The sequence below is a fragment of the Coptis chinensis genome, chromosome 1, assembly GCF_015680905.1.
Source record: "Coptis chinensis isolate HL-2020 chromosome 1, ASM1568090v1, whole genome shotgun sequence".
NCBI lineage: Eukaryota > Viridiplantae > Streptophyta > Magnoliopsida > Ranunculales > Ranunculaceae > Coptis > Coptis chinensis.
The window spans coordinates 24,384,373-24,412,132 of record NC_141456.1 but is presented as its reverse complement, the minus strand read 5'-3'; the positions used below and the strand labels follow the sequence as shown (position 1 = coordinate 24,412,132).

General features: G+C 40.5%; 2 protein-coding genes and 1 long non-coding RNA gene across 4 annotated transcripts; 2 read left to right on the top strand and 1 right to left on the bottom strand.

Moving 5' to 3' along the window:
* Positions 1–4,682: 4,682 nt before the first annotated feature.
* On the top strand, positions 4,683–5,804 carry LOC147523079 (uncharacterized). Its single transcript, XR_015215552.1, has 3 exons — positions 4,683–4,984; positions 5,069–5,248; positions 5,331–5,804. It is a non-coding gene; the product is annotated as an uncharacterized LOC147523079 (long non-coding RNA).
* Positions 5,805–14,839: 9,035 nt separating this feature from the next.
* On the top strand, positions 14,840–17,388 carry LOC147523078 (non-functional NADPH-dependent codeinone reductase 2-like). Its single transcript, XM_086596742.1, has 4 exons — positions 14,840–15,394; positions 16,347–16,590; positions 16,683–16,865; positions 16,955–17,388. The coding sequence occupies exons 1-4, from the start codon at positions 15,084–15,086 to the stop codon at positions 17,177–17,179; spliced, it is 963 nt and encodes a 320-aa protein (XP_086452868.1). The 5' UTR covers positions 14,840–15,083; the 3' UTR covers positions 17,180–17,388.
* Positions 17,389–17,702: 314 nt separating this feature from the next.
* LOC147523077 (E2F transcription factor-like E2FE) lies at positions 17,703–20,742 on the bottom strand. 2 transcript variants are annotated; one of them, XM_086596724.1, is made up of 11 exons: positions 20,615–20,742; positions 20,447–20,514; positions 20,315–20,367; positions 20,150–20,227; positions 19,999–20,058; positions 19,610–19,721; positions 19,314–19,381; positions 19,150–19,216; positions 18,980–19,053; positions 18,489–18,888; positions 17,703–17,968 (listed from the first exon to the last, which is right to left on the bottom strand). In XM_086596724.1, exons 1-11 carry the CDS (start codon positions 20,656–20,658, stop codon positions 17,880–17,882), a joined length of 1,113 nt encoding a protein of 370 aa, XP_086452850.1. In that variant the 5' UTR covers positions 20,659–20,742; the 3' UTR covers positions 17,703–17,879. The 2 variants fall into 2 exon arrangements, with proteins under 2 accessions (XP_086452850.1, XP_086452858.1); XM_086596732.1 differs by lacking the exon at positions 20,615–20,742 and having other exon boundaries at positions 20,323–20,367; positions 20,447–20,582.
* Between the last annotated feature and the right edge of the window lie 7,018 nt (positions 20,743–27,760).

The following is a 27,760-nucleotide window of genomic DNA, read 5'->3' as shown; positions in this document are numbered from 1 at the left end:
CCCACATAGTGGGTCCTATGTGCAGTCCAGTGGCAGTCTGGTCTTTGGGCAATTTTACAACTTCCCACCTATGCATAGAGTTCATTGCCCTGATTGTCTGAGCAACTCACTTGTCGCATTTGGAGTCCTGGTTCAAGAGGTAGGAGCTTCGGAAGTTTGATGCTTCTGTGCGGATTTGGAAGAATTCATATATATGTCGTTCCTCGTGCTTTATCACAGGTTTAAATAATATTTCCATGTTTACTGCAAATACCTGCAAAAGTATGAAAACATATTTATTTCATGATTATTAAACACATAATTAACCAAATTTATATGTCTCAATGGGGTTTCATAATACACTTTTGGGTGCTTATCAGGAGTCGAGGGTAGGAGGAGCTGCCTCATGCGACTCCCCGTGGTTATATAATCCGCGGAGTGGGAGGAGCCCTTCGCGGATTATAGAGACTAACGACCTGTGTGGGAGGAGGCCAAACATAAAGAGAAATATTGGGAAGGTGGAGTACTCCGCAGAGATATTCATCCACCGCGAGTCTGTTACTAATACAAGGAACCAATCGTGGAGCACAGAGGCTGGATCACAACTGAAGGGATAGCCAGACTCAGAGGAAAGGGCTAAGCACAGGTTACAGGAGACAGATGAGAAAGAGAAGTACTCATCCAATTGAACTAGAATCTCTGGTAACACTAGCCGTTGTTAATCAAGGGACAAGAGGCATAGGATTGCTTATGCAAATAGACAAATCAGAAGAGATAGAGATGACAAACATGCTGAGCAAAATCGAACTTCATGGGAAAGAGAGTAGTGTGCAAGCATAATCGTAAACATAAACGGATGGGAAACCCCGTGAATATCCAAACACAAACAGAAATGATCAAACAAATGTAAGGTCATAATTTGCTCAGAGGGAACAAAGTGACTTATTACAAAAGACAGAGTATTTCTATTGCTTCTCGGATGGGGAGTCAGCGGTAGTAAGGACAGCGGACACTTCTTCAAAGGGTTCAGTAGTGAGGGATGCAGTAACATGCTCTGAGCTCCCAGTGTGGGTCTCTTCGATGGCCGCGGCTATCGGAGAGTTTTCTTCATGCACTGGGGAGCGGGGAATGATCTCAGTGGCGGTCACCTCTTCGTCGGAGGGGTCGGCGGCTGGGGTGGAAGGCTTGTCAGGTAAAAGCCGCCCTTCCTGGGTGAGTCGGACAAGCTCTTCTTGGATCTTCTTGGCTACCCGTTTCTCAGCCAGGGTCTTGAAGCGTTCACAAAGAATAGCCATATCGTCTTGATGTTGTTGGAGCAGAGTGGCGGTAGCAGCCTCATGTTCTTGGCAGAGTGAGGTGACGGCGGCTTGGTGTTGTTGTGACAGTTCAGATAGGTGTAGCTGATGGTGTTCAAGGAGTTGTTCCCCCTGACTGCTGAGATGGTCATTCACCGAATCCATGTAGGATTGATAAGACGACTCGCGGAGTCGCGTTAAATCCGGGCCTTGAGTTTGGCCATGTTAGCAGCGGCCAACTCAGCTTGAAGACCGGCATGGGCGGCCTTCAGACCACAAGGGCCATTGACCTCTTTCTCCAAGGCAGCCAGTTTGTTCTTGGTGCTGAGAAGACCGCGGATCATAAAAGAAATGTCCAAACTCACCTAGAGATAGAAACATAGAGATAATAAAAAATTAAAAAAAACGCATCTGCTCCCAATTGGTATAAAAGGAAGTGCGGTGGGTGTCAAACGAACCCCCATCGGCGTATGCGATGTCCCTTGGCAGATGGGAGTTGTAGAACAAGGAAGAAGCTACGGCCACATTATCTAGAGCGGAGTCAACAAAGGATACTTTCGGCGATTCGCATTACATTGAAGACGGGGTCAAGTCTTCGGCGGGGAGCTAGGTCAAAACAAAGGGAGGTCATGGAATCGGTTCTTTACCAGGCCGGCGAATGCTAGGGGAAGAGACTGTGGATGGAAGTGAAGAGTTAAAGGTGGAGGGTGCGTCGGGCACAGAGGTCCACGGAGTGACAGGGACGGACCCTTCAGAAGTTGAGGTCCGCTGCCTCTTGGACAGGGGCATTTCAGTAGGTGCCCTCACCTTAGACGGGGAGACTTCAGTCACCTCATCCTCCTCGGAGTCACTGTCAAAAAGTTTCTGCTTGTGAACATCCATGTCGTCGGTAGGAAAGGTGGGAGAGGTATACTGGTCGTCCCAATTGGAAATGGATCGGTAAGAGGGGATGTCTTCGGGCGTGGAGTTGGCAGGAGAGTCACGAGATCTAGGGGGTTGAGAGAAGGTGCGAGGACGACGGCGGTGGGAAGAGGAGACGCGAAACCTTTTCCGAATAGGGGGAGATGCTCTGGGTTTCCGTTCTTTGGGAGGAGGGCAGTAGAAGGGAGAAGAGAATCCACGGAAAATGTGCAGACTGGGGATTTGTAACAGAGGGGTAGCGGTGGTAGGATGGATGCCTAAGTGACTGGCTTGATCGGGTCCGAGATCACGGAGTCTTTGGAAAATGGGATAAGACACGCCGGAGTAAGTTTGGGATTTGGAATCTGGCCACCAACCTACAAAACAGAGAAGATTAGAGCGTTAGAGCATAACGGTAATAATGCAATAAGAGAGAAGGGAAGTACAAAGATACTCACCACGGGGGATGAAGGCGAGGTGGTTAAGAGTTAAATCTGAAGGAAGGTCCGCAAATAGAAATTGTCCCGATACGTACAAGGGGTAATGGTGTCATACTTTGTCAGAAGAGGTAATGCGGAGCAAGAGGGGTAACTTCTGAGGACGCACACAAAATGATTGGTAGCCCACACCGACATCTTTAGTGCTTTTCTTAAGGAAATAGTGGGAGAAGATATCGCGGCTGGTTATTTTGGGCTCGCCGATTCTATTGTGAGCATTCGCGGCATACATAGTTCTCCAGAAGTTTCATATACCTTGACAGGGGGGAATGTTGAAATGATTGCACACCTCGACATCCAAGAGAGTGAGGGGCAGCCGCAGCTTGGCAATAATTTGCCCCACCGTGATCACAAGGTGCCCAGGTCGGCGGGGAACCAAATGAAGGTAATGGGTGATGGATGGCATATGTTCTAGGGTTATGTTGGCCGGAATGCTGTAAGCAGCCCTAATAGCCTAGATCAGGGCGGCGGCATCGTGAGGGTGGAGGTAACAAAGAGGCTGGGCGCCCGGAGGTGGAAGGGGCCGCAGCGGTGGTAGGAGGAGGCAGGGATGCTATCTGAGGCGAACGGGAAGGGGAAAAGTCGTCGGAGTTAGAATCCGACATCGGAAAAATGAAGGGACAGGTGCAGATTATGGAAAGAACGCATTATCTAGCTAAACAAAAGTAATACAAGCCTAGAAAACGTACCAAGGGGAGCAAGGAGAGTAGATACACTGGAGTTGAAGTCCGAAAGGAGGAGAGAATCGCTAAGAAACCAGCAGTGTGCGTGCAAACCGGAGGGTGATCAGAAGGGAGTGAAGAGCAGTGGAAAATCAAAGGAGAGGGAAAGTGAAGTGAGGAAGGGGGAGAAGGAAGGGTATTTAAATAGAGAAGGGCAAAAAAGTAATTTTAGGGGTCGTGGAGCTCGAGGGGTCAGTGGAGTAGCCCAGCCAGCGCGAGACACGTGGATGCACAAAGATCGAGGGACGATTGAAATTGTGCGTGATGAGTGCAATAAAGTACACACGCAAACCAAGAAAAAGGAAGGGGCGGTGGAGAGAGAATAGCGGTGAGTGTTCTCGACCCCGGATCCATTAATAGGACCGCAGAGTCGAGAAGGGGCATTTGTAATAGCATGATATGTACCTCTTAGACCGAAGTTCGCGGTCACCGGTGATAAAGGGAGCAACATACGCAGGACGAGGAGGAGCAATGGATCAAGGCCGCTGAGAACCCTAGTCCACGCCGGCAAGTAGGGTCGGGTAATGGGTCGGTAAGAACCGATAATACGATCCGGTCCGAACCAATAAAAGCGGTCCGGGATGATAGTTATCATATTAGACCGGTTCTGGGTCTTGAAAATCAGAACCAGACTCTTATTGGATTGGTTCTGGATTAAGTATGTACCGAACCGTTATGGGCCTAATCCAATTAAAATTTTTAGTCTTATTCTTCCTAATTTTCCTCTACCATATATTTCTATTACCTTATACAACATTGCAATATTTAAAGTTCTAAAATAAGATATGCAAAATATATATGTAATATTACGATATTTTTTTACATAATAAAAAGATGGTTTCTATCTAAAGAAAAATCCTCTTTTACAAATTTGGATTTCAAATTATTCATTATGCCTTTTTGATTTGTGTACCTTGTTTTTGTGTTTAGCAAAAAAAAATTATTTAATATTTATATAATGAAAATTAGGATCCAATTATTAAAAACACAGTTCGTCGGGTTGAAATTGAGCTTATTGGTTCGGAACGGATCGGATTCGGAATCAAAAAAAAGTTTTCGGTTCGGTTCTAGTTCTCTAACTCAAATATCCATTCGGTCGGGTCTGGTTCTGGGTCTGTATTGTTGAAAAGCGGATCGGTTTTGGATTTGCCTATATCCGGACCGATCCAACCCATTGCCAGCCCTAGTGGCAAGTGTACGGCCGACATCGGGTCGTAGGATGACAGGACAGGTGGACGGTCCCGAAGAAGAAAAGGGGAATATAAAAAGGAGAAGAGGTGGAGAAAAGAGGGAGGCTGCTGGAGAAAAAGAGGGAGAGAGGAACAGGAAAAAGAGAGAAAAGGAGGGTCCATACATTTTGTGTAAGAGTGAACTAGAGAGCTAGGCATTTGTGTAGTAGTGAATTAGGGGTCTATACATTTACCCAATACCAAAAGACGATCTTCTTCCCTTGGATTTCGAATCTGTATGGGCAGCCATGGAAGAGTGTCAGGTTCTTAGCCTTACAAAGTCTATAGGCGTCAGCAATTTTTCTTGCAAGGAGCTTGAACACATTCTGTCCATTTCAACGATTCCACCCACCGTCAATCAAGTAAGTCAGCTTCTAACAATCCAGTCAATAATTATTTATCTACCAGTGAGAATGACAGTCGCCGAGAGTTGGTCATTTTGTTAGGTGGAGATGAGTCCAGTTTGGCAACAAAACAAGTTGAGAGAGTTTTGCCAAGCCAAAGGTATCATTGTAGCCGCATATTCACCTTTGGGGGCCAAAGGCACATCTTGGGGAACCAACAGTGTTATGGACTCTGAGGTGCTAAGTGAGATTGCCAAAGCTAAAGGAAAGACTCATGCTCAGGTTAGTATTGTTCTCTTCTTCAAAGTGCATTTCTCTGAATTCCAACGCCAAGCATATATTCAACTATTTGGTACGAGTGCAGATTTGTCTTAGATGGGCATATGAACAAGGTGTGTGTGGTGGTGAAAAGCTTCAATGAAGAGAGGATGCAAAGCAACCTGCAGATTTTTGATTGGGCATTGAGCCTAGAAGAGCATAAATTGATTGGTCAGATACCGCAGGAGAGGAGCAATGCGACACCGTGATGGAGAGATCTAATCCTACATATGTAGACAAAGAATTTCTCTAGTGATCTGCAAGTGAATCATTCGTTTGTGCGACTGAGCTCACGTAGCCGGCATATAAGTATGAAGTTTGTACTAATACAATATTTTCACCTGTCTAGTTCAAGGTTAAAATAAGTGCCCCTGTTAAAACAGGTTAAAAAATTGAATAAGAATCTTTTTAAATATACTAGTAGACAGCACGTGCAATGCACGTGATTGAGAGCTAGTATGTGGTATCCTATGATGTAATGATTGCAAAACGAAATATATTTTGGCAACAGTATGAATGACATGATTTCTAAATCCTAAGGGACTGCCAGAAATTTAGTATGCATATATAGGGCCATAGGGGAGATAACTACAATAAAGTTTCTTGTGTGTATGCCGAGCATTTCCTATTAATCTATGATAAACATCAACTGTTGAATAACTTTTTAATATTGGAATTCAACTGCAAATTCAGATAAATGCAGAAGAATTTAATCCGAGTAGAAGTATTCGCCTTTCCTATCGATCCAAAAGAAAAAGAACATCCTCTTCCTGCCAAGTCTTGTGTATCAAGTGTTGTGTGTACTGCCACTGTTGACGATGTCACAACATCGAGCCATCCACTCCATACTCCATAGTACAAAATATCAGGATATGGGTATTTATCGATATTCAATTTCTAGATATGTATCGTGGATATATCCTCTTCTTTAGAGATATTTGACATTGTTTCACATGCAAATATCGTGGATATATCTAAAATATCGATAAATATCGTAGATATTGTGGATATTTCTTGATATATCATGATACATTATTTATATTTATTTGAAATATAATGGTAAATATTAAATAAAATTGTTATATATACAAAATATCGCCAAATATCTCCAAATATTGCAAAATATCCTCAAATATCACAAATATCACAAATATTATCAAAATATCACTGATATTTACAGTCGTATATATCTCTAAACATATCGTGATATTTATATATCTTTTTCTGAAATATGGATAGATATCTCCAAATATCGCGATATATCGGAATATTTTGTACTATGATCCACTCATCCCAAACTGTTGATGAAGGACCTTAGTTCGGTATAGAAATGTTCTGCTTGATCAACTGCGTTGTCCAAAGATCTCCCTATCTATACTATCTAACATCAATTGTAGAGCGTCCACCGTGGAACCTGCATTATCAAATCAAGCAATTAATAACAAAAATCTCTACCAACACAATCTGAAATATTTCAACAAAACAAATATTTCAATAGCTTTTATTAATCTATTTCTTTAGTGTCGTCTAATTCATCTTTTTTGTATCTTCGCAATCGCAGCAAGAGGCATGTATACATGAGAGCTTTCTCTGAATGAGAAGGCTTTCTTTTGATAGCAGGGTGAAGATCTTGTGGGAAGATCACTGTGTTAATATTTTAAGAAACGAGAATTCTAAAAAAGATATAGAAAAGAAAACTGGATAATCAATACGAGTTCATATGGGAGACAAAATAAACGATATAGTGCTTAACATAGTGCTCACCATTAAATAAAAATCTCACAGTGTATGTCTTCTAAAATTGACATAAGCACGTTTCTACACATTGTATTACACGGTAGGGACATGGGGGTACGGTTACCTAATTGCCTGCTAATACTGCTATGCATCATTTAATAAACAATAGGCTCATATAAATGTGAAATATCAAGATAAGGATACAAATATAAGTAGGACATAATTTTTTAAAGTGCAGAGACAATATAGAAATTAAAAATTGGAAAAGAAACACGTATGCTAACTTAAGTAAATAAGATAAAGTTAGAGTAGATGTAGGACTATAATTCAAAGAAGACTAATAAAAGGTATAACCATGAGAAACCATGGTTAGTAAGTGCATGATGAAAATAGTTACTATATCACGCACTAAATGAGAATTTGGACTTACACATTTGCCTTGGAGAGTGCCTTTGCAAGTAAATTTATTGTTGATAAATCAGATCAAGTCATGTTCTGCTTGATCAACTGCGTTGTCCAAAGATCTCCCTATCTATACTATCTAACATCATTTGTAGAACGTCCACCGTGGAACCTGCATTATCAAATCAAGCAATTAATAACAAAAATCTCTACCAACACAATTTGAAATATTTCAACAAAACAAATATTTCAATAGCTTTTATTAATCTATTTCTTTAATGTCGTCTAATTCATCTTTTTTGTATCTTCATGCACTGCAAAGAGGCATGTATACATGAGAGCTTTCTCTGAATGAGAAGGCTTTCTTTTGATAGCAGGGTGAAGATCTTGTGGGAAGATCACTGTGTTAATATTTTAAGAAACGAGAATTCTAAAAAAGATATAGAAAAGAAAACTGGATAATCAATACGAGTTCATATGGGAGACAAAATAAACGATATAGTGCTTAACATAGTGCTCACCATTAAATAAAAATCTCACAGTGTATGTCTTCTAAAATTGACATAAGCACGTTTCTACACATTGTATTACACGGTAGGGACATGGGGGTACGGTTACCTAATTGCCTGCTAATACTGCTATGCATCATTTAATAAACAATAGGCTCATATAAATGTGAAATATCAAGATACGGATACAAATATAAGTAGGACATAATTTTTTAAAGTGCAGAGACAATATAGAAATTAAAAATTGGAAAAGAAACACGTATGCTAACTTAAGTAAATAAGATAAAGTTAGAGTAGATGTAGGACTATAATTCAAAGAAGACTAATAAAAGGTATAACCATGAGAAACCATGGTTAGTAAGTGCATGATGAAAATAGTTACTATATCACGCACTAAATGAGAATTTGGACTTACACATTTGCCTTGGAGAGTGCCTTTGCAAGTAAATTTATTGTTGATAAATCAGATCAAGTCATGTTCTGCTTGATCAACTGCGTTGTCCAAAGATCTCCCTATCTATACTATCTAACATCATTTGTAGAACGTCCACCGTGGAACCTGCATTATCAAATCAAGCAATTAATAACAAAAATCTCTACCAACACAATTTGAAATATTTCAACAAAACAAATATTTCAATAGCTTTTATTAATCTATTTCTTTAGTGTCGTCTAATTCATCTTTTTTGTATCTTCGTGCACTGCAAAGAGGCATGTATACATGAGAGCTTTCTCTGAATGAGAAGGCTTTCTTTTGATAGCAGGGTGAAGATCTTGTGGGAAGATCACTGTGTTAATATTTTAAGAAACGAGAATTCTAAAAAAGATATAGAAAAGAAAACTGGATAATCAATACGAGTTCATATGGGAGACAAAATAAACGATATAGTGCTTAACATAGTGCTCACCATTAAATAAAAATCTCACATTGTATGTCTTCTAAAATTGACATAAGCACGTTTCTACACATTGTATTACACGGTAGGGACATGGGGGTACGGTTACCTAATTGCCTGCTAATACTGCTATGCATCATTTAATAAACAATAGGCTAATATAAATGTGAAATATCAAGATACGGATACAAATATAAGTAGGACATAATTTTTTAAAGTGCAGAGACAATATAGAAATTAAAAATTGGAAAAGAAACACGTATGCTAACTTAAGTAAATAAGATAAAGTTAGAGTAGATGTAGGACTATAATTCAAAGAAGACTAATAAAAGGGATAACCATGGTTAGTAAGTGCATGATGAAAATAGTTACTATATCACGCACTAAATGAGAATTTGGACTTACACATTTGCCTTGGAGAGTGCCTTTGCAAGTAAATTTATTGTTGATAAATCAGATCAAGTCAATTGGGCATAAGCTGCTGATTTTAGATACAATTGAAAATACCTTAATATCTGTAAGTATGCAAATGTCGTCAGCAGGTGTAAAACACCAATAAAAGCCATGTCAACAAAAGCCTTGTTGTATTAAGGAAGCCCTTAACTTTTACCACTCTTAGCAGATACATTCTTAAATTCTTTTCTATCGTCTTCCTAGATCATAAAATATGCATCCAACGGAATGCTTATAATTAAGATGACATGATGGTAGAGGCCAGGATAATAAGAAGACATGTCGGTAGAGGCTAGGATAATAAGTAGACATGACGGTAGAGGCAGTGCCGGCTTATGCCACTTAGGCGGCCGCCTAAGGCCTCAAATTTAGAAGGCCGCAAAATTCCCTTATTTATCCTTACATATGTTTGGTATTACCATATGTTTTGAAGAAAAAGAACTCAAAAAAGGATACTAAGAGCCAATTTGGTTTCTCTTCACGCACTAAATTTTAGGAGTGAATTTGTTTTAAGAAAACTTATTCCTATAGTCCACTACAAAATTTGCATCTCGAAGTTACATGACAAATCCAATGGTTATAAGTGGCGTGTTTATCTTAATTTTTGTGGTAGAGTCCTCATTTAGTTAGATTTCTAAATTGGAAATAATAAAAGAGAATATAAATTCCCACGTTATATGCTAGAATCTCCATATTCTATGGCACTTTTCCCAGTTATTCTCCACTTAATTAAAGACATTTTAAACACATATTAACCGATTTTCTCTCTTTCTCAAGGTCTCTCTCTCTCACACACTGCCCCCCTTTCATGTTTCATTATTTTACTCATTAAGTTCTTAACCATTTATTCATTGATCATCTCAAACTCACAAATTGGTATCTATTATTTTTGTATTTCGATTGAAATCAATCTACTCTTCACTCTTGTATGTGAAATTGAGGGTTTTCATTTTTAATATAAATCTATTAATTTATTATTTGTTTTTTTTTTTGGTCAATTTTCTAAAAAAAAGGCCTCACATGGCTCGCCTAAGGCCACATCTAGGTTTGAGCCGGCCCTGGATAGAGGCCAAGATAAAACTCAAAAGGCATAACCGAAATAAGTTCTTTTTACTTTGTCCCTCTTCTCCTAGATTGATGTCATTTACACATCAAGATACTACAAAATAAAAAAAGATCATCAGATCAAATACTGGTAACGAATCCCCAAGAAATTTTCGGAAGAACATGAAAATTACATACCCAAACCCGAATGATCAACAGTATCATCTGATGTTCAAACCAGGTGACGCGGCATTTGTTGTGACCAACGTACTTAATTTGCCCAACCTAAATCCTTTAAGAGTGACCTGCAAGAATAATGTAGATGCCAAAGTTTTAATAGAACTAACAGTAGAATTTAGTTACTCAAAAGCACCCTGAACCAATGTCTTGCATCTGAAACCAACACAACAATATCAATAACAAACTTATTCCTAGAGCAAGAGGTGCATAATTAAAAGCATCCCAATTGAGAGGATTAAGAGTTGGCAATATGAACATTGAAGTCTGAACATGTGTAACAAATTCACAAAAAAGGCTACCAAACAGAGCAGTTATCTAGCTCTACCTAGAAAAAGTGGTCCTGATTTAAAATCTTTCTCATCAATTACCATCTTTGGCAAGATTGGCAGTGCAACCAACCAACTATAGCAACGCTGCAATCGTACTTTTGTCTAAATAATGGAGTATAGAATGTCTTTTGAGTCTTGACTGAGCATGCTCATCCATCCTCTCCAAGAAGTAGAAGATCACGTAACTTTTGCATCATCATCAGTGGTAGAATTACCAGGGTACTTTCTAAAATTTACATAAACAAAAATATTTCAGGGGAAATAAGAGCATCATCAATGCATTCCTATAAGTGATTGTAACAGTAACGAACTCCACCAAATAATGAATCAAAAAGATCTTGATTACAACCAAGAGATTTGTATTAAGAATGACAAAAGTGGATTTTTCGAGATTCATTGCGCCTGGAATGATTTTAAAACTGGTAGCACGTGAAGAATTTGTGAGAACAACTATGAAACAGACATTAGGAACTCAGAGACCTTAATAAGTAATAGATCAGAGTTTCATATGGGTGTTCCCCAATTAGCTAGAAATGTTTTACTCTAAGCCGCATACCTTTGGTCCATAATCATAATTGAGTCATAAAAACAAAAAATATGAATTGACGATATGTTTCAAAATTCAATTGTGATTAAACATGTCTTCTGAAACAATAAAAAAATCATGTGGGAGATGTAAGTGATGAAGAAGACAGAGAAAAGATGAGGAACACACCTGTTTTTGAAGAAGAAAAAAACTTTTTTCTACGATTGCCTGCCAAAGGTATTTTGAAGAGTTCACTCACCTTCCTAAAATAAATTTGGAAAGTTTAACTGGCAACCGAAATGGTTAATGTGTTTCTCGGGTAGTTCTTATGGGGAAAACGTAATTGCCAATTTGCCCTTTTACAGAAAGGCTTCAGAAAAATTTTGCGGATGGAATTTTTGGAAACCCTTTTAATTTAAAAGATTGTGTTAAAAAGCGAGAATGCAGAAACATATAAACGGCGGCAAGTAAAAAGATAGAAGATGACATACATGTTTGTGAATGTGTCTGAACTTTAAAACGGGATTATGAGTATTGAACGACGCAGCATTATTCTGAAACTGGAACAATTGCAAAATTAAAAGTTAAAGCCAAAAAAAAATTGAAATAGAAATAAACCATTGAAACGTTTAGAAAACAATAGTAAATAAAAAAAAATTAACGAAAATCTTATTACTTTGAGTTTTAAAATGGGAAATTGGAATTAACTTCATTGCATGCGAACTTACTAAGCGGTTGGTTTTTTTTTTTTTTTTTTTTTTTGGAACGGTGATGGGAAGAGATAGAGGGAAACTTTTATTTTTCTCAGATAAAAGAGAGAGACTGCATGTTCGGTAAGAACTAAATTAAAATGTGAAATGGGAGAAGAAGAATAACTTACCTATTATCTGACATCGAACAATTTTTTTTTCTTCTTAATATTTTGTTTAGTATAGAGTACTCAGGCTGCACCGCGGGTACGCATGAATATGGGCCCTTGCACAGTATTTCGTGATGCAATATACCCATACATTTTGGTGTGATGAGTGGCCTACATTAACTACACCACTCTCTCTCTCTCTCCTGCGCACACTAGATTTTATATACTTTGTTTTGGGAGAACAAGCAAAACGATGCGACTGTTATGAAAGAAACTTTAGTTGGTGATGTGCAATTATCGAACTACCCTTCTATTAATAGGTCAAATTAGATTTGAGTGGTGGAAAAATTGGGTACCCTTTTCTTTAAAAACCTTACCTTAAAAGTTGAAATCGGGCAACTAATTAAAACATGGGACTTTCTAATTATATAGTAGAATAAATATGCCTTAAACCAACAACTTCCAAGCCATCTTTATGGAGAATTTATCAACTTATGAAAGAAAGGCAAGAGATAGAGTGTTGCTAACAGTGCTGAGTGTGGCAAATAAGATCTCAGATTCTCAAATAGAATTGTTTGTGAATAATTAGTTGTTATGTTTTAATCCTGTAAATAATTAGTGTTTGGCAGCAGTGTAGCACAAGAAAACTTGGAAATGATTGAATTGCTTAAAACTTAAAAGAATCAAGAAATGGGCCTCAGCCCCCTATTTGCTATTCGTGTAAACCCCCTCTCTTTGACTCATATCATAAAACACCTTTCTATTTTGACCCAGTTATAACCAATCTCCTTGTTTTCACCGAATAAACAAAATCATGATTTGTTTTTAATATTTTTTTTCTTTTTGTTTTTGAAAATATCCTTTTGTGGAAACTAGATAGAATTTCTTTGATTTCACTCCTTAAATCCTTTTTGATTCCACTTGAAAATTAGTTTCAATTGCTTCGGTTAGGGATCAACTTTGATATGCATGCAAGACAAGATCTTTGATTTGTAGTTGGATGTGTGAACGCATATTCTTCAATTGGTTAAATTCTTTTATATTTTGTTTCTTTGTTTCCCAACGTTTAGTGTTATATTTTATGTGTGGTTTTTCTTTTTCTGTATGTTAAAATGGGAATTTCTGTACGCAAATTTTCTTTTACATTGAAATTCTACTATGCAAATTTACTTTTGCATAGATATTCTACTATGCAAATATATCTTTTCATATGTAAATATAATTTTTCATAGCTATTCTACTATGCAAATTTATTTTTACATACACAATTTTTATTTGTAAATATATGTTTTCACATGTAAATATAATTTTTCATAGGTATTCAACTATACAAATTCATTTTTGCATACAAAATTTTTCTATGTAAATATATTTTTCATACATATTCTACTATGAAAAATTATTTTTTCATAAAACGCAAGTCTTATTTGCTTATTGGAAAAACAACTCTTAGATCTGTCTCTTAATTTGCAAGATTTTTTTTTTTTAAAGTCTGCAATTGTTTGATGAATTATAGTTTATTTGATGAGTTGTGGTTTATATCTATTTTTAGAACCATTTTTTCCTTGGTGTTTTGGAAAATAAAATTGGTGTCTCGTAACTGAAAAATGAGATGTTTCTAGCATATTTAAAAATGCATAGTTCTTATATTATTATTTTGGGTGAAGTTTTCAGATTTGAAATAAAGAAAGGCGGGTGAAAAATGACAGGGGGTATTTAAGTCAATATTTTGTTTGAGTTTATTGTTTTTGAAAATAGGGAAGTTTTGTAGATTCTTCGGCAAGTGGAGGTTTTTTTGTGTAGCTAATAGACCAATGGGGGAGATTAAACTTAAAGCCTGTTAAAAGAATTCCTAGGACCCAGGCTCCAAGCCACTGATTTTTGGCTACTTATATGCATTAATGAGACTGAGAGACTTGTACCAATGTTTTATGAACCACAGATTGTGGCTCTGTTTGGCCATGTGAAATTCGGTAGTACTCTACCATATTTAGGGTATAGAAAACAAATGGTGGATACTCCAAAAGTAATTACTTTAGAAACTGTTTGGTCCCTTTTTTTTTAGAGAGATTGTCTCGTACTGTTTTTTTTCTAACTCTCCCAATGGAATAAAAATCCAAAAAAAAAACACACACACACACATAAATCGACCAAAGAAAATCCGAATCAGTAACTTCAAAAAAAAAAAAACCAAACTTCAATTCAACATAATTTCATAGAAGAATCAAAATGGTGGTCGGTCGATCAAAATGGAGACGGTGAAGAAGGATAAACCATAGACCATTTATGTTTTTTTGTTGCTTGCTCCTATTTCTGATCTCTAATTTTAATTTGGAAAGGTGAAGGGAAGAATTTGTGAGAGAAGAAAATGAGTGGGTGAAGAAGAAGGTTCAATTTTTTGAGTGTATAACTTGAATGAATAATAAAAGGATGTTTTCTCTCTCATATATTTCTCTTGTGTATTATGGTATCTCACCTAAACCCAAAAATCCATTATATACGTTTTTTATGGTTTCACAATCTACCCCTACTAATTAGTTGTGGCCCCAATTTATAAAATGGACCGGACCAAACACTAAGACATAGTATACGGATTTTATTACTTCTACAGGTTGGGCAATTCATGCTGCCAAACAGGGCCGCGCTGGAATCACGTGGGATGGTTTAGTGGTCAGTGGTAGTGGTGCATCAAATGCTAACTGGTCATCTGTTAGGTGAGCCGTGAGCATAAATGATAAAAACCTTATCATATAAACCTCAGAGTTGGTAATATTAGCAAACCAAATAAAAGCAAATCAAGAGAGATGGGTAGTGTTCCAGAGATAATCTTGAGCTCCGGCCACAGTATGCCTCTCTTGGGCTTGGGTACCGCATCTATTCCCTTTGCAGAAGATGAAGTAGTGAAGTCGGCGATACTCACTGCGATTAAGCTTGGTTATAGACACTTTGATACAGCATCGTTATACAGGACAGAGCAGCCTCTTGGTGATGCTATAGGTGAAGCGCTTCGCCATGGCCTCATCAAATCCAGAGACGAGCTTTTCATTACGTCCAGGCCATGGCTCAATGATAATCACCATGATCGAATCCTCCCCGCTCTTCAGACGACTCTCCAGTAAGACCTACTCTCCAAATTCACTAACACACACAGTTCTGTACACTAATCCAACATAACAAATATCTTATAGTCTTATAGATTAAGAATTTTGTTCATGAACATAATGAACGTAATCTGCTCTTCTGCTATAGGAAGAATCTATGAAATACAAACATTTTCAATAATTTTTTTTCTAAGTAAGCAAATATTGTATTGATGAGAGTAAAAACAGAAAAGAGGAGAAGGTACATGTGTATCCTATAGTCCACTGTAACAGTAGCACTGCTAGGATTTTTAGTCAAATCTAAAGTAAACTTGTTGTGGAACCTCCCATGTGGTAATCCATGGTGGTTTTACATCAAAAACTAGTTGTTCCTTTGTCTGTAAGTCTGCTGCATATTTGGCCACTTTATCTGCGGAGAAGTTGCATTCCCTCCATGTAGGCGTTATCTTGCAGTACTCTAGCTTTTCCTTACATTTATCCCATCTTTGCTTCATCCCCCATGGAAGTTGTGAACTCCCAAAAGCATGGACTGCAGCCACCGAGTCCGATTCAACCCATAACTTCTTCCAATTCCTTTGAACCGCATATTCTACACCTTCAAGTATAGCCAAGCATTCAGCTATATAATTTGTGGCAAAGTCTATGTGTCTGCATACCACAGCAACAAAAAGACACCTACTATCTCTAAACACAACTCCATAGCCTGAGGGGCCTGGGTTTCCTTGAGAAGCACCATCCACATTCATTTTAATAACATCCCCATCCGGGGGATACCATTTACAGTCCTTGAATATTGGCGCCCTTCCAAGCTTATCCGGTAACCCAAACATTTTCAATAAAGTTGCTTCATAAACCTGTTAGTGGCATCGTGTTCATAAACAAAATGCGAAAATTACTTGATATATAGAATGTCGGGATTAAAATACTTGACAATCAATCTCTGAGTTTCTTTTAAATTTTCTGTAGAAATCTCCAACTGGATTACCTTGATCTTTATATTATACATTGGCCACTGAGCATAAAACCAGGGAATATACGACTCCCTGGACCAGACGAAAAGATTCTTCTAATGGATTTTGAGTCTGTATGGGCAGCCATGGAAGAGTGCCAAAGGCTTGGCCTCACAAGATCAATTGGAGTCAGCAATTTCACCTGCAAGAAACTTGAGCAGATTCTTGCCTCAGCAACGATCCCTCCTGCTGTTAATCAAGTTGGTTATCAACAAGCATCGGTTTTCTTTTCATTTCCAATGCCCTCTCTGTACTAACTGCATTATAAATTTATAATTTACCTGTTGCACAGGTGGAGGTGAACCCACTATGGCGACAAGAGAAGCTGATAAACTTTTGCAAGTCTAAAGGTATTGTTGTAACAGCTTATTCTCCTTTGGGAACTGTTGGAATCAGTTTTCAAGGTAACAACAATATCATGGAATGTGAGGTTCTGAAAGAGATCGCAGAGAACAAAGGAAAGACTCATGCTCAGGTTTTAATATACCTTTCCTTCACACAAGCACACAAGTGTAAATCTTTTCTGGTCTAAATATACATGCTTATCAGCTGTTACAATTTCAGGTTTGTCTTAGATGGGTATATGAGCAAGGGGTTGGTTTGCTGGTAAAGAGCTTCAATGAGGCGAGGCTGAAGGAAAACATGGAAATATTTGACTGGGCATTGAACGAGGAAGAATCAAAGAAAATCAATCAACTGCCACAGAATAGAGGATATCCTGGACATAATTTCATTAGCCCTGATGGGCCTTTCAAATCTGAAGAGGAGCTTTGGGATGGAGAGATCTAACCAACTGGTGGATTTATATGGCTTTAGGTCTCTTTGCTAAGTGCTATCCGGTTTCTCTCCTTTACCTATATTTCGTAAATAATTGAGACAACCCACCATTTTGATCAAAGGTCATCTCCGCATGAACCTAGAGCATTTGTAAACTTATTGCAGTAAAAAAGTTATATCGCAGTTTTTGTATCCCTAATAAAAATGCGAAAATTTAGATACTTCACATGATAATCATAGATGATATGAAAATGTCTAATAGGCACCATACATATAAACATTTAATGCAATTATTAAAGATTGTCACTCGCAGAAAAGTCATTGATCAACAGTACTGTACTGTGGAGAAACCAATTCTAAAGATAGGTCACGAGATTTCCCTGAATCAAATAATTCTTCCTGTAAAGAGACAAGTTCTTGTTCTGCTATGTTGCAGTATAAGTTTGTAGCAGGGGATTAAGGTTTGCTCCACATAGGAAACTATGGTTTCTAAAGAAAATCAACGCCCATTTATTCTCGCTACTAAACACATATATGTAAAATTTTGATTTTTATTAACTGAATATTTTGTCATAGGGATATCGAGACACATACAGGTATACAACCAACAAAAGTGTCTTGTTTACTAGTATATTTAAGAACAAAAAGAGCAAAATGTTAATGCCATACTGTACAGATTTGAAGTATGTCAGCAATGTAGACAGTAACAATATCATAGAAGCTGAGTTTGCTGCTTTCCAGTGACTTCTGCGTACCAGGACTTCCATGCATCGACGTAATGAGTAAAGATCTCACCTAGCTCTGCCAATGAAACAGCAAACTCAAAATTGATCAGTATCTCCTAGTTGGATAACCACCCCAGCTCGACTGCATGCAACTCTGCAAGTGACAAAATTTGGGAAAAACCATTCTTTTCTCAACCAATGAGAAATTGAAAATAGATATGATGACTCACAGGCTGAAGTGGGAGCTAACCATGTAATCTCAAACATGTTCAAGTCTACTACCCCCATACATGTGCAAAGTCAGGATTAATGTGGACATGATTGGCTATCTAGGGTGACCAAGATGATGCACAGCCCGAAGGCTAAACCAATGCCCATCAAATTAACGAATATTATCCTAGAGACAGTCCCTTTTCTCTCTTTATCTACTAATAATCTCCTTTCACATGAATGCTATTTTAGATAAGCTATAAAAGTTGGAGGTGGCTGAAAGCAAGAGATTCAGTTTCACCACCAAATTCTTTAGAATGCTACTTGCAGAGCAAACAGATACGAAATGTTAAAGTAAGCTATTTTAAAAGAATGCATGATGGTACCTTGATTGTAGTATTGAGGATGATGAGAAGACATAAGGCTTTCCCAGTCCCGAAATCTTTTCGCAGTTTTATTTTCAGCAACATCGTCTTTGGGAAACCCAGTGGGACAAGAAGGACCAGAGCCAACGTCGTCAGAGTGTTGTTTCAACTGTTTTGGTTGTTGATGCATCTTGTTGTGATTAATCCCATATTGAAAACCTTTGCATTTTGTTTGCATATGCCTCTCTGCATTCTGGTATGTATTCTCATCAGCCAAAGTAAAGGCCTGATTCCTTTTGACAGTGGTTTTTGTTATATCAGTCCCAAATGCCCTTTTCTTCGACATCAAAGATCCATTCTCAAGTGCTCCACTGATGCCCAACCATTTATATGCAAGTTTTCCTGTTGCAGCATCAGGAGTCTGCAAATAAATCAAGAATGGGTCTTTTACCAATCATATTGATTCGAAGACATTTCTGCACTTCTGTCAACCAAGTACGAAATTCACTTACCTTTTCAATGAGATTAATGGAGGATAAAACATTTGCGATGTCATATAATCGTCTGAGCTTAGATTTTGAGTTATCTGGTGAAAAGAGAATCATTCATAAAGCTGTAGGTCATATTTCTTTGATGCAACCTACTATCCCCAAGATAAAAGGAAACAGAGACAGTTCATTACTTTGTGATGGATTGTGGTTGTCACCAAACAATATCCTTCCAATTTCATCAAAAGTGACCAAATTATTCTGAAGAAAAATGATGGAAATTATTAACAACTTCAATTGGAGGAACTAAATGAAGAAGCAATACTCCAGGAATAACATAATAATCGAATCAACTTACATCAGAGCAAAGTACGAGCTTGACAAAATTCTGAGTAAGAAGTCCCAAATATTTCTCCGTTTTGATTTCTGTAATAACAAATGTGTAAAGGAGTCGATTACTGTTCAACAAATTATTCTGTGTCACTTTTCTTAATGGAGGTTGCTCAGAGCAAGTCAGTAAACTATGAGTGATTTAGAGCAGCAACAAACAGCTGAGGATTTCAAAATGAACGCGCTATAACAGGAAGCTAATATGAATATTTGAATACATCGAAACAAGAAAAAACCAAAAAGTCATAGACAGGAAATAATTACTGTGTGTAGATGACAAAGATGAATTAAGGAGAGGGACACCAATGCTTGAGTTTTCCTGTCCACTCAGATTACTTGAATCATGCGACTGCTCATCTCCTCTGTCATCTGAAATCTGCTACAAAGGTACCCAATTAGATACAAAACAGAAATACCACACAGCCTTATCATTGCTTATAGATTGAACTCTTATTGAGAATTTATAGCATAATCTATACTTTTACACTCTCCATTACTAGTTCAGAGTTGTGGAGATTCATAGTCCTTGAAAAGGCAATCACCAGAAGCATGTAAAGGGAAGCTTCGGATTCATACTAGAATTTAGACTACAAAGTGTAGTATATGCTACATTATCCCAAACGCAAGGCAAACCATATAAACAAATAACTTACCCCTGAGCTATTATTGCTGGCACCAAAATTACAGTAACTTTTATCCCTCAATGCTTCTTCCTGCACAAGTAGTACATAAACAACAAATATTCAAGAACCCCTAAACAAATTCCTTCAAATTACAGTCAATCACATTGAGCCAGAACATTACCTTAAGCTGATTTAAAGCCTTAGGTAATTCACCCAAACCCTTCAAACAATAAACACTTTTCCTTTTCTTTTCAAGAACCTATTAAATCAATCGGAACACCCTCAAAAAACACCTCAAACTGACAAAAACCTAAAACAAACTGACAAAACAGAAAATTGAGCTTACCCCTATACCTTCCAACACATTTATGATATTATACACCCTTCGACGCTCACCCCCTTCGCAAAACAAAACTTAATATTAGAAAGCAGTACTAGAATCAAAAGCATGCTATTTAACTATAGATTGAAAGCTTACCTAATTGTCGCGTAACGTCACGTATATCAATTGTGTCCACATTTTGTCTACTGTACAAGCTCAAGAAACTGTTTTAAAGAAAATAAATAAATTATTTCAAGAACTGAAAAGTGGAAATTGGATATGAAAGAAAATGAAGGTGGGGTAAAAAGTAAAAGAGATAATTACTTGGTGCACAAGAGACCAAGGGATTTTGACTTTCTGTTCTCCATCTTTTTTTAAATGTTTCTTTTCTTTTTTGTTTTTTTTATCGATTGATGAAGAGAGAGAGATTTGGAGGGAAAAGGAGGAAGACCGTTGAAATGTGTCAGACCGTTTAAGGAGGGAAAGTTAGTTAAGTTGGCACGTGTTAAATTTCTAAATGTAATTACGGTGTTAATATTGCAGCCGTGGATATTTCAGTCATTCAGCGTGAAAACCTTTGCATTGGACAACTAATGGTAGATTGCATGCACCAAACAAGAGCAACTTGGGGGGCAACTTATCCCATGTGGAGGTAACAACTTGCTCTTTGCATTGGGAATGTCCTAATATGTTATATCCATTGTTTCCATTGTTACCAAATTGAGCGTTTTTTTGAAAAAAAAAAATGTGTTTAAAATCCGAGATATTGGCAAGGCGTCTTGTTCCAGTTTAAAACCCGGGTTTTTCAAAAAAACGCATTTTAAACTTAAAACCCGAGATTTTGAAAATCTCCCATTTAATTTTTTTTTTAATAATAATCTAAAAGAAAATGCGAGAAGAAAAAGGGGTTTTGGAGTTTACATTTTTAAAGAGTGGGCTAACGATTGACTTTGAGACAGTTCTATTTTACTTTGGACTATTAATAATTGGAAATTTTAAAATTATTAACTTATTTGTAGTAATTGATTATGTCATTATGGTTGATAATTAATAGTATCTTATTTAGAGTCATGTTTTGGTACTGAATCTAAAACTTCTAGTATTTGGATGAGTAATTATAATTTGATACTTTCATGTATTTGAATTTTCTTTCATTTGTATTATTATTATTTTTATTTTATGTGCCTATTTTTTTCCCCACTCTTATAAAAAATCAAACTCCTTATCTATTATATTCTTTATCATTGGCTTTTACCGTTTCTTTTATGTATTATACATTTTAAATCCATTTTTTATGCTCTACGTTTTTTAACACTTTTTTTCCGTTTTTTTTCCGATACGTTCCGTTTAAAACACGAACTAAGTTTTTTTCAAGTACACCGTTTTAAACCCGTACCGTACTTTGTGACAATGGTTACATCTAGAATTCAACTGTTACTGTATGGGTTATGGGTTATAATGATTACATCAACACATGTAGCAGAAGTGCAAAAGAGCTATGCTTTGATTTTTATTAGTTTTTTTAAGTAATAAGGAAAATCATCTATTATCTCTGTAGTGGCATGATACCGTCTTGAAATAGCATGGGGATTTGGGCCGGACTTAGCGTAACCTCTGAGGGCATACCGCACCGCACCGATGGCAAATGGCGGTCGCGTGGTGTGATCGGATAAACCCTACACATGGAGGGGAGTGGACCAGGAGATGAAAAGACAGGTGGAGGGTTGAGATGAAACGTGGTCGCGGTACGGAAACCCTACACATGGAGGGGAGTGGACCAGGAGATGAAAAGACAGGTGGAGGGTTGAGATGAAAGGGAGAGGGGATATAAAAGAGAAGAGAAGAGAAGAAAAAGAGGGAAAAAGAGAAAAAGAAAAGAAGAGGAAGAGAAGAAGAGGCGGCCAAGAGTGAGAAAGAGAGAGTCTTGTGAGGAGAGTGGAAGATAGCAGTTTGTAATCCGTAGTCTAAAGAAGAGTTTGCCATTACTATTTTGTGTTGTAACATTTTGGCGCCGTCTGTGGGGACGACAAGATAGAAATGGCACCAAAGAAGGCGGTGGGTAGGCCCCGAAAGAAGAGAGGCACAGAGCAAACGCCGGAGGCGGCGGTGGAAGAAGGAGAGGGAAGGGAGGAGGAAAGAGCGAGGAGGAAGCCGCGGCTCATGCGAAGAAATGGGAGGCCGAGAGAGGAAAATGAGGAGAGAGAGAGAAAAGAGAGAAGGGAGGAAGAATCTGGGGATGAGACGTAAGAGGAAGCGGAGAGAAAAAGCGGAGGGGAGGAGCAAGGACCGACCTTGGGGACAATCCGGTGACCGGATTAACAATGGAGCAGTCCAAAAAATGATTAACAGCCGGCGAGAGGCTTAATCTTCAATGCATAAGGGGCCCAAACGGGCGCCGCCAATCAGTGGTGGCGAGGTTTGAATCGCGAACCCCCGGGCGGACGCTGATATGGACGCCCGAGGTACCAAAACGCTTCAACCAAACCGAGGTTCGAGAGGTATGATGGCATGGGGACCCGGCAGATCACATCCATCACTTCAGATAACAGATGCCTCTCTCGGGCAAAGAGGCGGGTATGATGGTTCCGGTGCATGATGTTCCCGCTAGCCTTAAGGGTGGGGCTCCGATCGGTACTATCGATTACCCTCAAAGAGCATAACGAATTTCCAAGAGCTAGAAATCAGCATTTGTGGACCATTTTATACATCGGAAGAGGAGGGTGGTAGACATCGCGCCCTATTCAATGTTAGACAAAGATCCGCGGAGTCGGTCCGAGAGTATCTGTGTCGCTTTAAGGCCGGTGACCTTAAAGGTGGAGAATCTGAGACGAGAACGGGCGGTAATAAGCGTTTGAAAGGGGCTGCGACCGAACAATGATCCATCCATCACCGGTGGCTAAGAACGAGATTGCGAACTTGCAATGAATTATACCCGCTGGTAGAAAAGTACATCAGTCTGAAGATACCATGCGTAAGAAATCAAGACGGAGGCAAGACAAGATCGGCCGATGGAGAAAGAGGGGAACGCGGTAAGATCGGGGAAAAGACCGGGCAAAGAGAGATACCGCGGACAATCGCCGAGGCCGGAAAGAGGGAGGGAAGTAGTTCAAGAGAACGGAGGGAGAGGAAGCCATACCACGAATGGAGACCGCCCCCGTACGACAAAGACCGCCTGAGTGAGATATTGCCGCTTGATAAAAAATGTGCAAGGATATGAAGCGGTCGCGAACCATTCCGGCCGAAATGCTAACAAGCCATACCGCGACTATCACCAAAAAGCAATCATGAGACCAACGATTGTTATGCCTTAAAATGGTTAGTCCAGAGATTGGTGGAGAAGGGGATGCTGAGGGAATTTGTGGGTGAACCTCAAAATAGGGAGCAGGGCGCAGCGGCCGGGCGAATACTGGGAACTATAAATGTTATTTTCAGCGGGGAAGCGCTGAGCCATAATGCCCACCGAGACAAGGTCAGAGGACCGCGAAAGTATCCAAAGAAGTCAACGAGTCACACCGAGGACAGAGATACAGAGAGGAGACAATGGAAGAGACAATTACATTCTCCAAGGCAGACCTCCGAGCCGTGGACACACCGCATGAGGATGCGTTGGTCATTACAGTAGCGATGGGTAATTATGTGGTCAAAAGGGTTCTGGTAGACTGTGGCAGCGCCGTGGATTTACTGTTCAAGGGGGCTCTAGAGGAGATGGGAATCGACCCGGGGCAACTGAGACCTCCGCGGACAAACTTGTACGGGTTCAATGGGAGCGCCATCGAGCCTATGGGGAACTCTTGGCCGCCAAACCATCGGGACCGGTGATGTTGTTCTCAAGGTTTATGGTGGTCGATTCCAGCTCCCAGTACAACGCAATCCTGGGAAGGAGATGGATACATGAGATAAGGGCAGTGCTGTCGTCGACGTACTATCAAGTTATTCGATTCCCTACCCCAACCAATTACATATGAGGTCCGCGGAGATCGGTGGCATCCAAAAATAGTCACCGTAATAATCAATCAAAAGGATGTCCCGCGGACCAGAGGACAAGCCGGCGAGCTCCAGGAAGAGGGCCGCGTAGCAATTACAGTGTGGGGCCGTGGAAGAGGGGGAGCAAGCCGCGGTGACCCCAAAAACTTTGGATGAGATAGAGACGGTAAACCCGGGGCGGGGGAGGAAGAGAAGTTCACGCCGATAGGGTCGAAGTTTAGCCGAGGAATGGAGGAGAAACCGATACAATGCTTGGTGAAAACAAAGACGCCTTTGCGTGGGGATAGAGGATATCACCGGTTTAGATCCGAATTAAATTGTCATCGCCCCCGCATTAATGGGGAGGACGCCGGCCGAGACGAAGATGAGGGGTGTAAGGCCCAAATACGCGGAAGAACTGGAAGAGGTTGTCGTCGGTTAAAGAACGCGGGAATTATAAAGGGATGTGGAATTCACGACCGGTTTGTCCAACATTGTCGCGGTCCCAAAGAAGAATGGCAAGGTCGTCGATGTGTGTTGACTTCACAGACGTGAATTTGAGTGCCCAAAGGATAGTTATCCAATGCCGCCGAAGTGGACGAGTTGGTAGACGAGACGGCGGGTTCGGCGTGTTCTCATTTATGGACGATCGATCGGGTACAACCAGTGGCGATGTATGGCCGGACCAGAGAAGACCTCCTTTGTAGTGGAAGGAGGCACCTATCGCTACACGAGAATGCCGTTTGGGTTGAAAAATGCACGGGCCACGCCCAGCCACCGGGCGGAGAAGATGTTCGAGGGCAAAATTCGTAAAGGCATTGAGGTGTACATCGATGATATGGTGGAAAAGAGCATGACGGAGCAGAACATTTGGAGGGTTGGAGGAGACGTTCGAATACATCATGGACCCACAATTTGAAGCTCAACCCCGAAGTGTACATTTGGAGTGACCACAGGGAATTTCTAGGGTATATTGTGACGCCGGGCGAGGATAGAGGCAAACCCAGAGCGATTAGGTCATTGGTAGAGATGCCCTCGCCCAGCAGTAGAAAGGAGGTGCGCGGTCATCGAAGGGTTCGCGGCTCTCAATAGATTCATATCGGGTCGCCCGACAAATGCAGTCAGGCAGACTAACCGGCTGAGGAACTCCGCGCGGATTTCTCATGGACGGCAGAGTGTGAACAGGCATTCCAGGGGCTCAAAAGATATTTGGGGGAGATCCCCTTGTTGTCGCGACCGGAAGAGGGAGAGAAATTGTATCTGTATCTAGGGGTCACAGACACGCACGCCAGCCGATCCTCGAAAGTAGTGGATAAGATAGAAAGACCAGTGTACTTTCAGAGCAAGACGATGTTGGATGCGGAAACCCGGTATAGTCGCGTGGAGAAGTACGCCCTCGCCTTGATATTTTCGGCCCTGAAACTAAAGCCCTACTTCGGCACTACTCAGTGATCGTGGTCACGAACTTGCCCCTGCAGGCTCGAGGCGCAGAAATCCGAGAATGTTGAAATGGGCCGCGGATGCCGAAAGCATATGAGATCCAAGAGGTTAGGGACGGGAAAGCTCAGGCCCTGGCCGAAGTTCTTGGCGGAGTTCCCCGCAGAGGACCCTACTTGGGGGGAGGATATGGTGTTGGAAAACGAGGGAGCAAAGGAACCTGATAGCGCGGACCCATGGGACGAAGGTAACGGTTGGAGAGTGTTTGCCGACGGGTCAGCCACAGATGCAGGCAGCGGAATAGGAGTAGTATTGGTTACGCCGGACAATAACAGGCTAGAGCTGACGATGAGATTGGGGTTCGCGGCATCCAATAACGAGGCAGAGTATGAGGCGGTAATCGCAGGCATGGGAATGGCAGAGGGCTTGGGGGTGAAGGAACTCACTGTGTATTCCGATTCTAATTTGGTGGTGTGTCGAATGAATGGATTCAGCGGCACGGTGTCCCCGGATGGCGAGATACTTGGAGGTCCTCCGGTAGAAGCGTCGGTTCGCGGAGGTTCGGTTTGTACATTTGAACCGTGGAGAGAACTCCACATCCGATGCCCTGGCATATGTGGCCGCAGCCATGCCGGGATCTGAAGGAAGGACTATAGAGGTGAGAAGACTGGACAGACCAAGCACAGAGGAACCAGTGGGAGTAATGAGTACTGCGGAGAGCGACGAGGGGTGGATGTTGCCCATCAAGCAGTTTTTGACAGGAAGGGAGAATGTTGATCCCAGGGAGAGACGAAGGTTGGAACAGACGGCTCGGAGATACACCTTAGTGGGGGGAGAGTTATATCGGAGGAATTTCAAGGGACCTTTGTTGAAATGCTTGGGGCCGGACCGCCTCGAGGTGCTCATGCCGAGTTACACGGGGGGGATTCGCGGAGCCACTCGGCAGGCGGGGCGACAAGATAACCGCTTTGTCGACGCAGGTTACTTCTGGCCTCACATGAAGAGAGACGCTGTGGAATTCTCCAAAAAATGCGAGAAGTGTCAGAGATTTTCTCAGTTGATATGGGCCCCAAAGAGAGAGCCGCGACAAAGGTGTCTAGCCCATGGCCATTCGCGATGTGGGCCCTCGACATAGTGGGACCGCTGCCCATGGCCCGCGGTAAGAGGAGGTTCTTATTGGTCGCGACCGATTACTTTACAAAGTGGATTGAAAGCCGTGGCCGCCGCAGCGGAGTTAAAGAGGTGCATGTGATCAAGTTTTTGTGGGAAAACATCATTTGCCGCTTTGGGTTGCCTCTATGCTATAATCGCGGATAATGGAACCCGCCACCGGTTCAAGGGTTAGGGTTTCCCCGCAAATGTATCACATCAAACAGGATTCTCAGCCCCATACAACCCCGGCTGAAATGGCCAGCGGAGTCCTCTAACAAAACCATACTCAACAATCTCAAGAGGAAACCGGAGGGCGTGAAAGGGTCCCGGGCCGAATTTAACTAAATCGGTGCTTTGGGCCTATCGGACGACCCCACCTAACATCCACCGATGAGACCCCTTCGCGATTGGCATATGGAGTAGAGGCCGTGGATACCAACCGAGATGGTGGCGGCGACCACTAGGACCGCTGGGCCGTGGAGGATAAGTCAAACCGGGGCATTTTGGCCGCAGACTTGAACCCGGGCAGAGGAAAGGAGAGACAAATACGCATCGATTGGAGGAATATCACCGCCCGCCGCAGAGGCAAAGACGGCAAAAAGTCGAGAGAGGAGGAGATTCGCGGGGGAGACAAGGTGCTTGGGAGAGTGACTCCCAAAGACCAAAAAGCCGCCAGAGGGGAAGTTGGGCCCGGCGTGGGAGGGGCCCTACGTGGTGGTCGGGGGGGAACCGCACCTACAAGTTACAAACTTTGGAGGAAATAAATGTGGATAAGCCGGGAATGTAAGGTTGTTGAAAATATTTCACGAAAGTGAATGTAACGAGAGATTGAAAAACTGCATGAGCTATTTGTACATATATAAGACCGTAAAGACTTTTGAGAGGTGAACTATTATTGTTTGAGTATTCATTACCCCT

Bases quoted from the DNA above. Each gene is read 5' to 3' on its own strand.
- LOC147523078 (XM_086596742.1), top strand. From the start codon at position 15,084: ATGGGTAGTGTTCCAGAGATAATCTTGAGCTCCGGCCACAGTATGCCT. The intron at 15,395-16,346 runs GTAAGACCTACT...AATTTTCTGTAG, and splicing joins GCTCTTCAGACGACTCTCCA to AAATCTCCAACTGGATTACC. The intron at 16,866-16,954 runs GTTTTAATATAC...TTACAATTTCAG, and splicing joins AAGGAAAGACTCATGCTCAG to GTTTGTCTTAGATGGGTATA.
- LOC147523077 (XM_086596724.1), bottom strand. From the start codon at position 20,658: ATGGAGAACAGAAAGTCAAAATCCCTTGGTCTCTTGTGCACCAA. The intron at 20,515-20,614 runs GTAATTATCTCT...TCTTTAAAACAG, and splicing joins CTTGGTCTCTTGTGCACCAA to TTTCTTGAGCTTGTACAGTA. The intron at 20,368-20,446 runs GTAAGCTTTCAA...TGTTTTGCGAAG, and splicing joins TGACGTTACGCGACAATTAG to GGGGTGAGCGTCGAAGGGTG.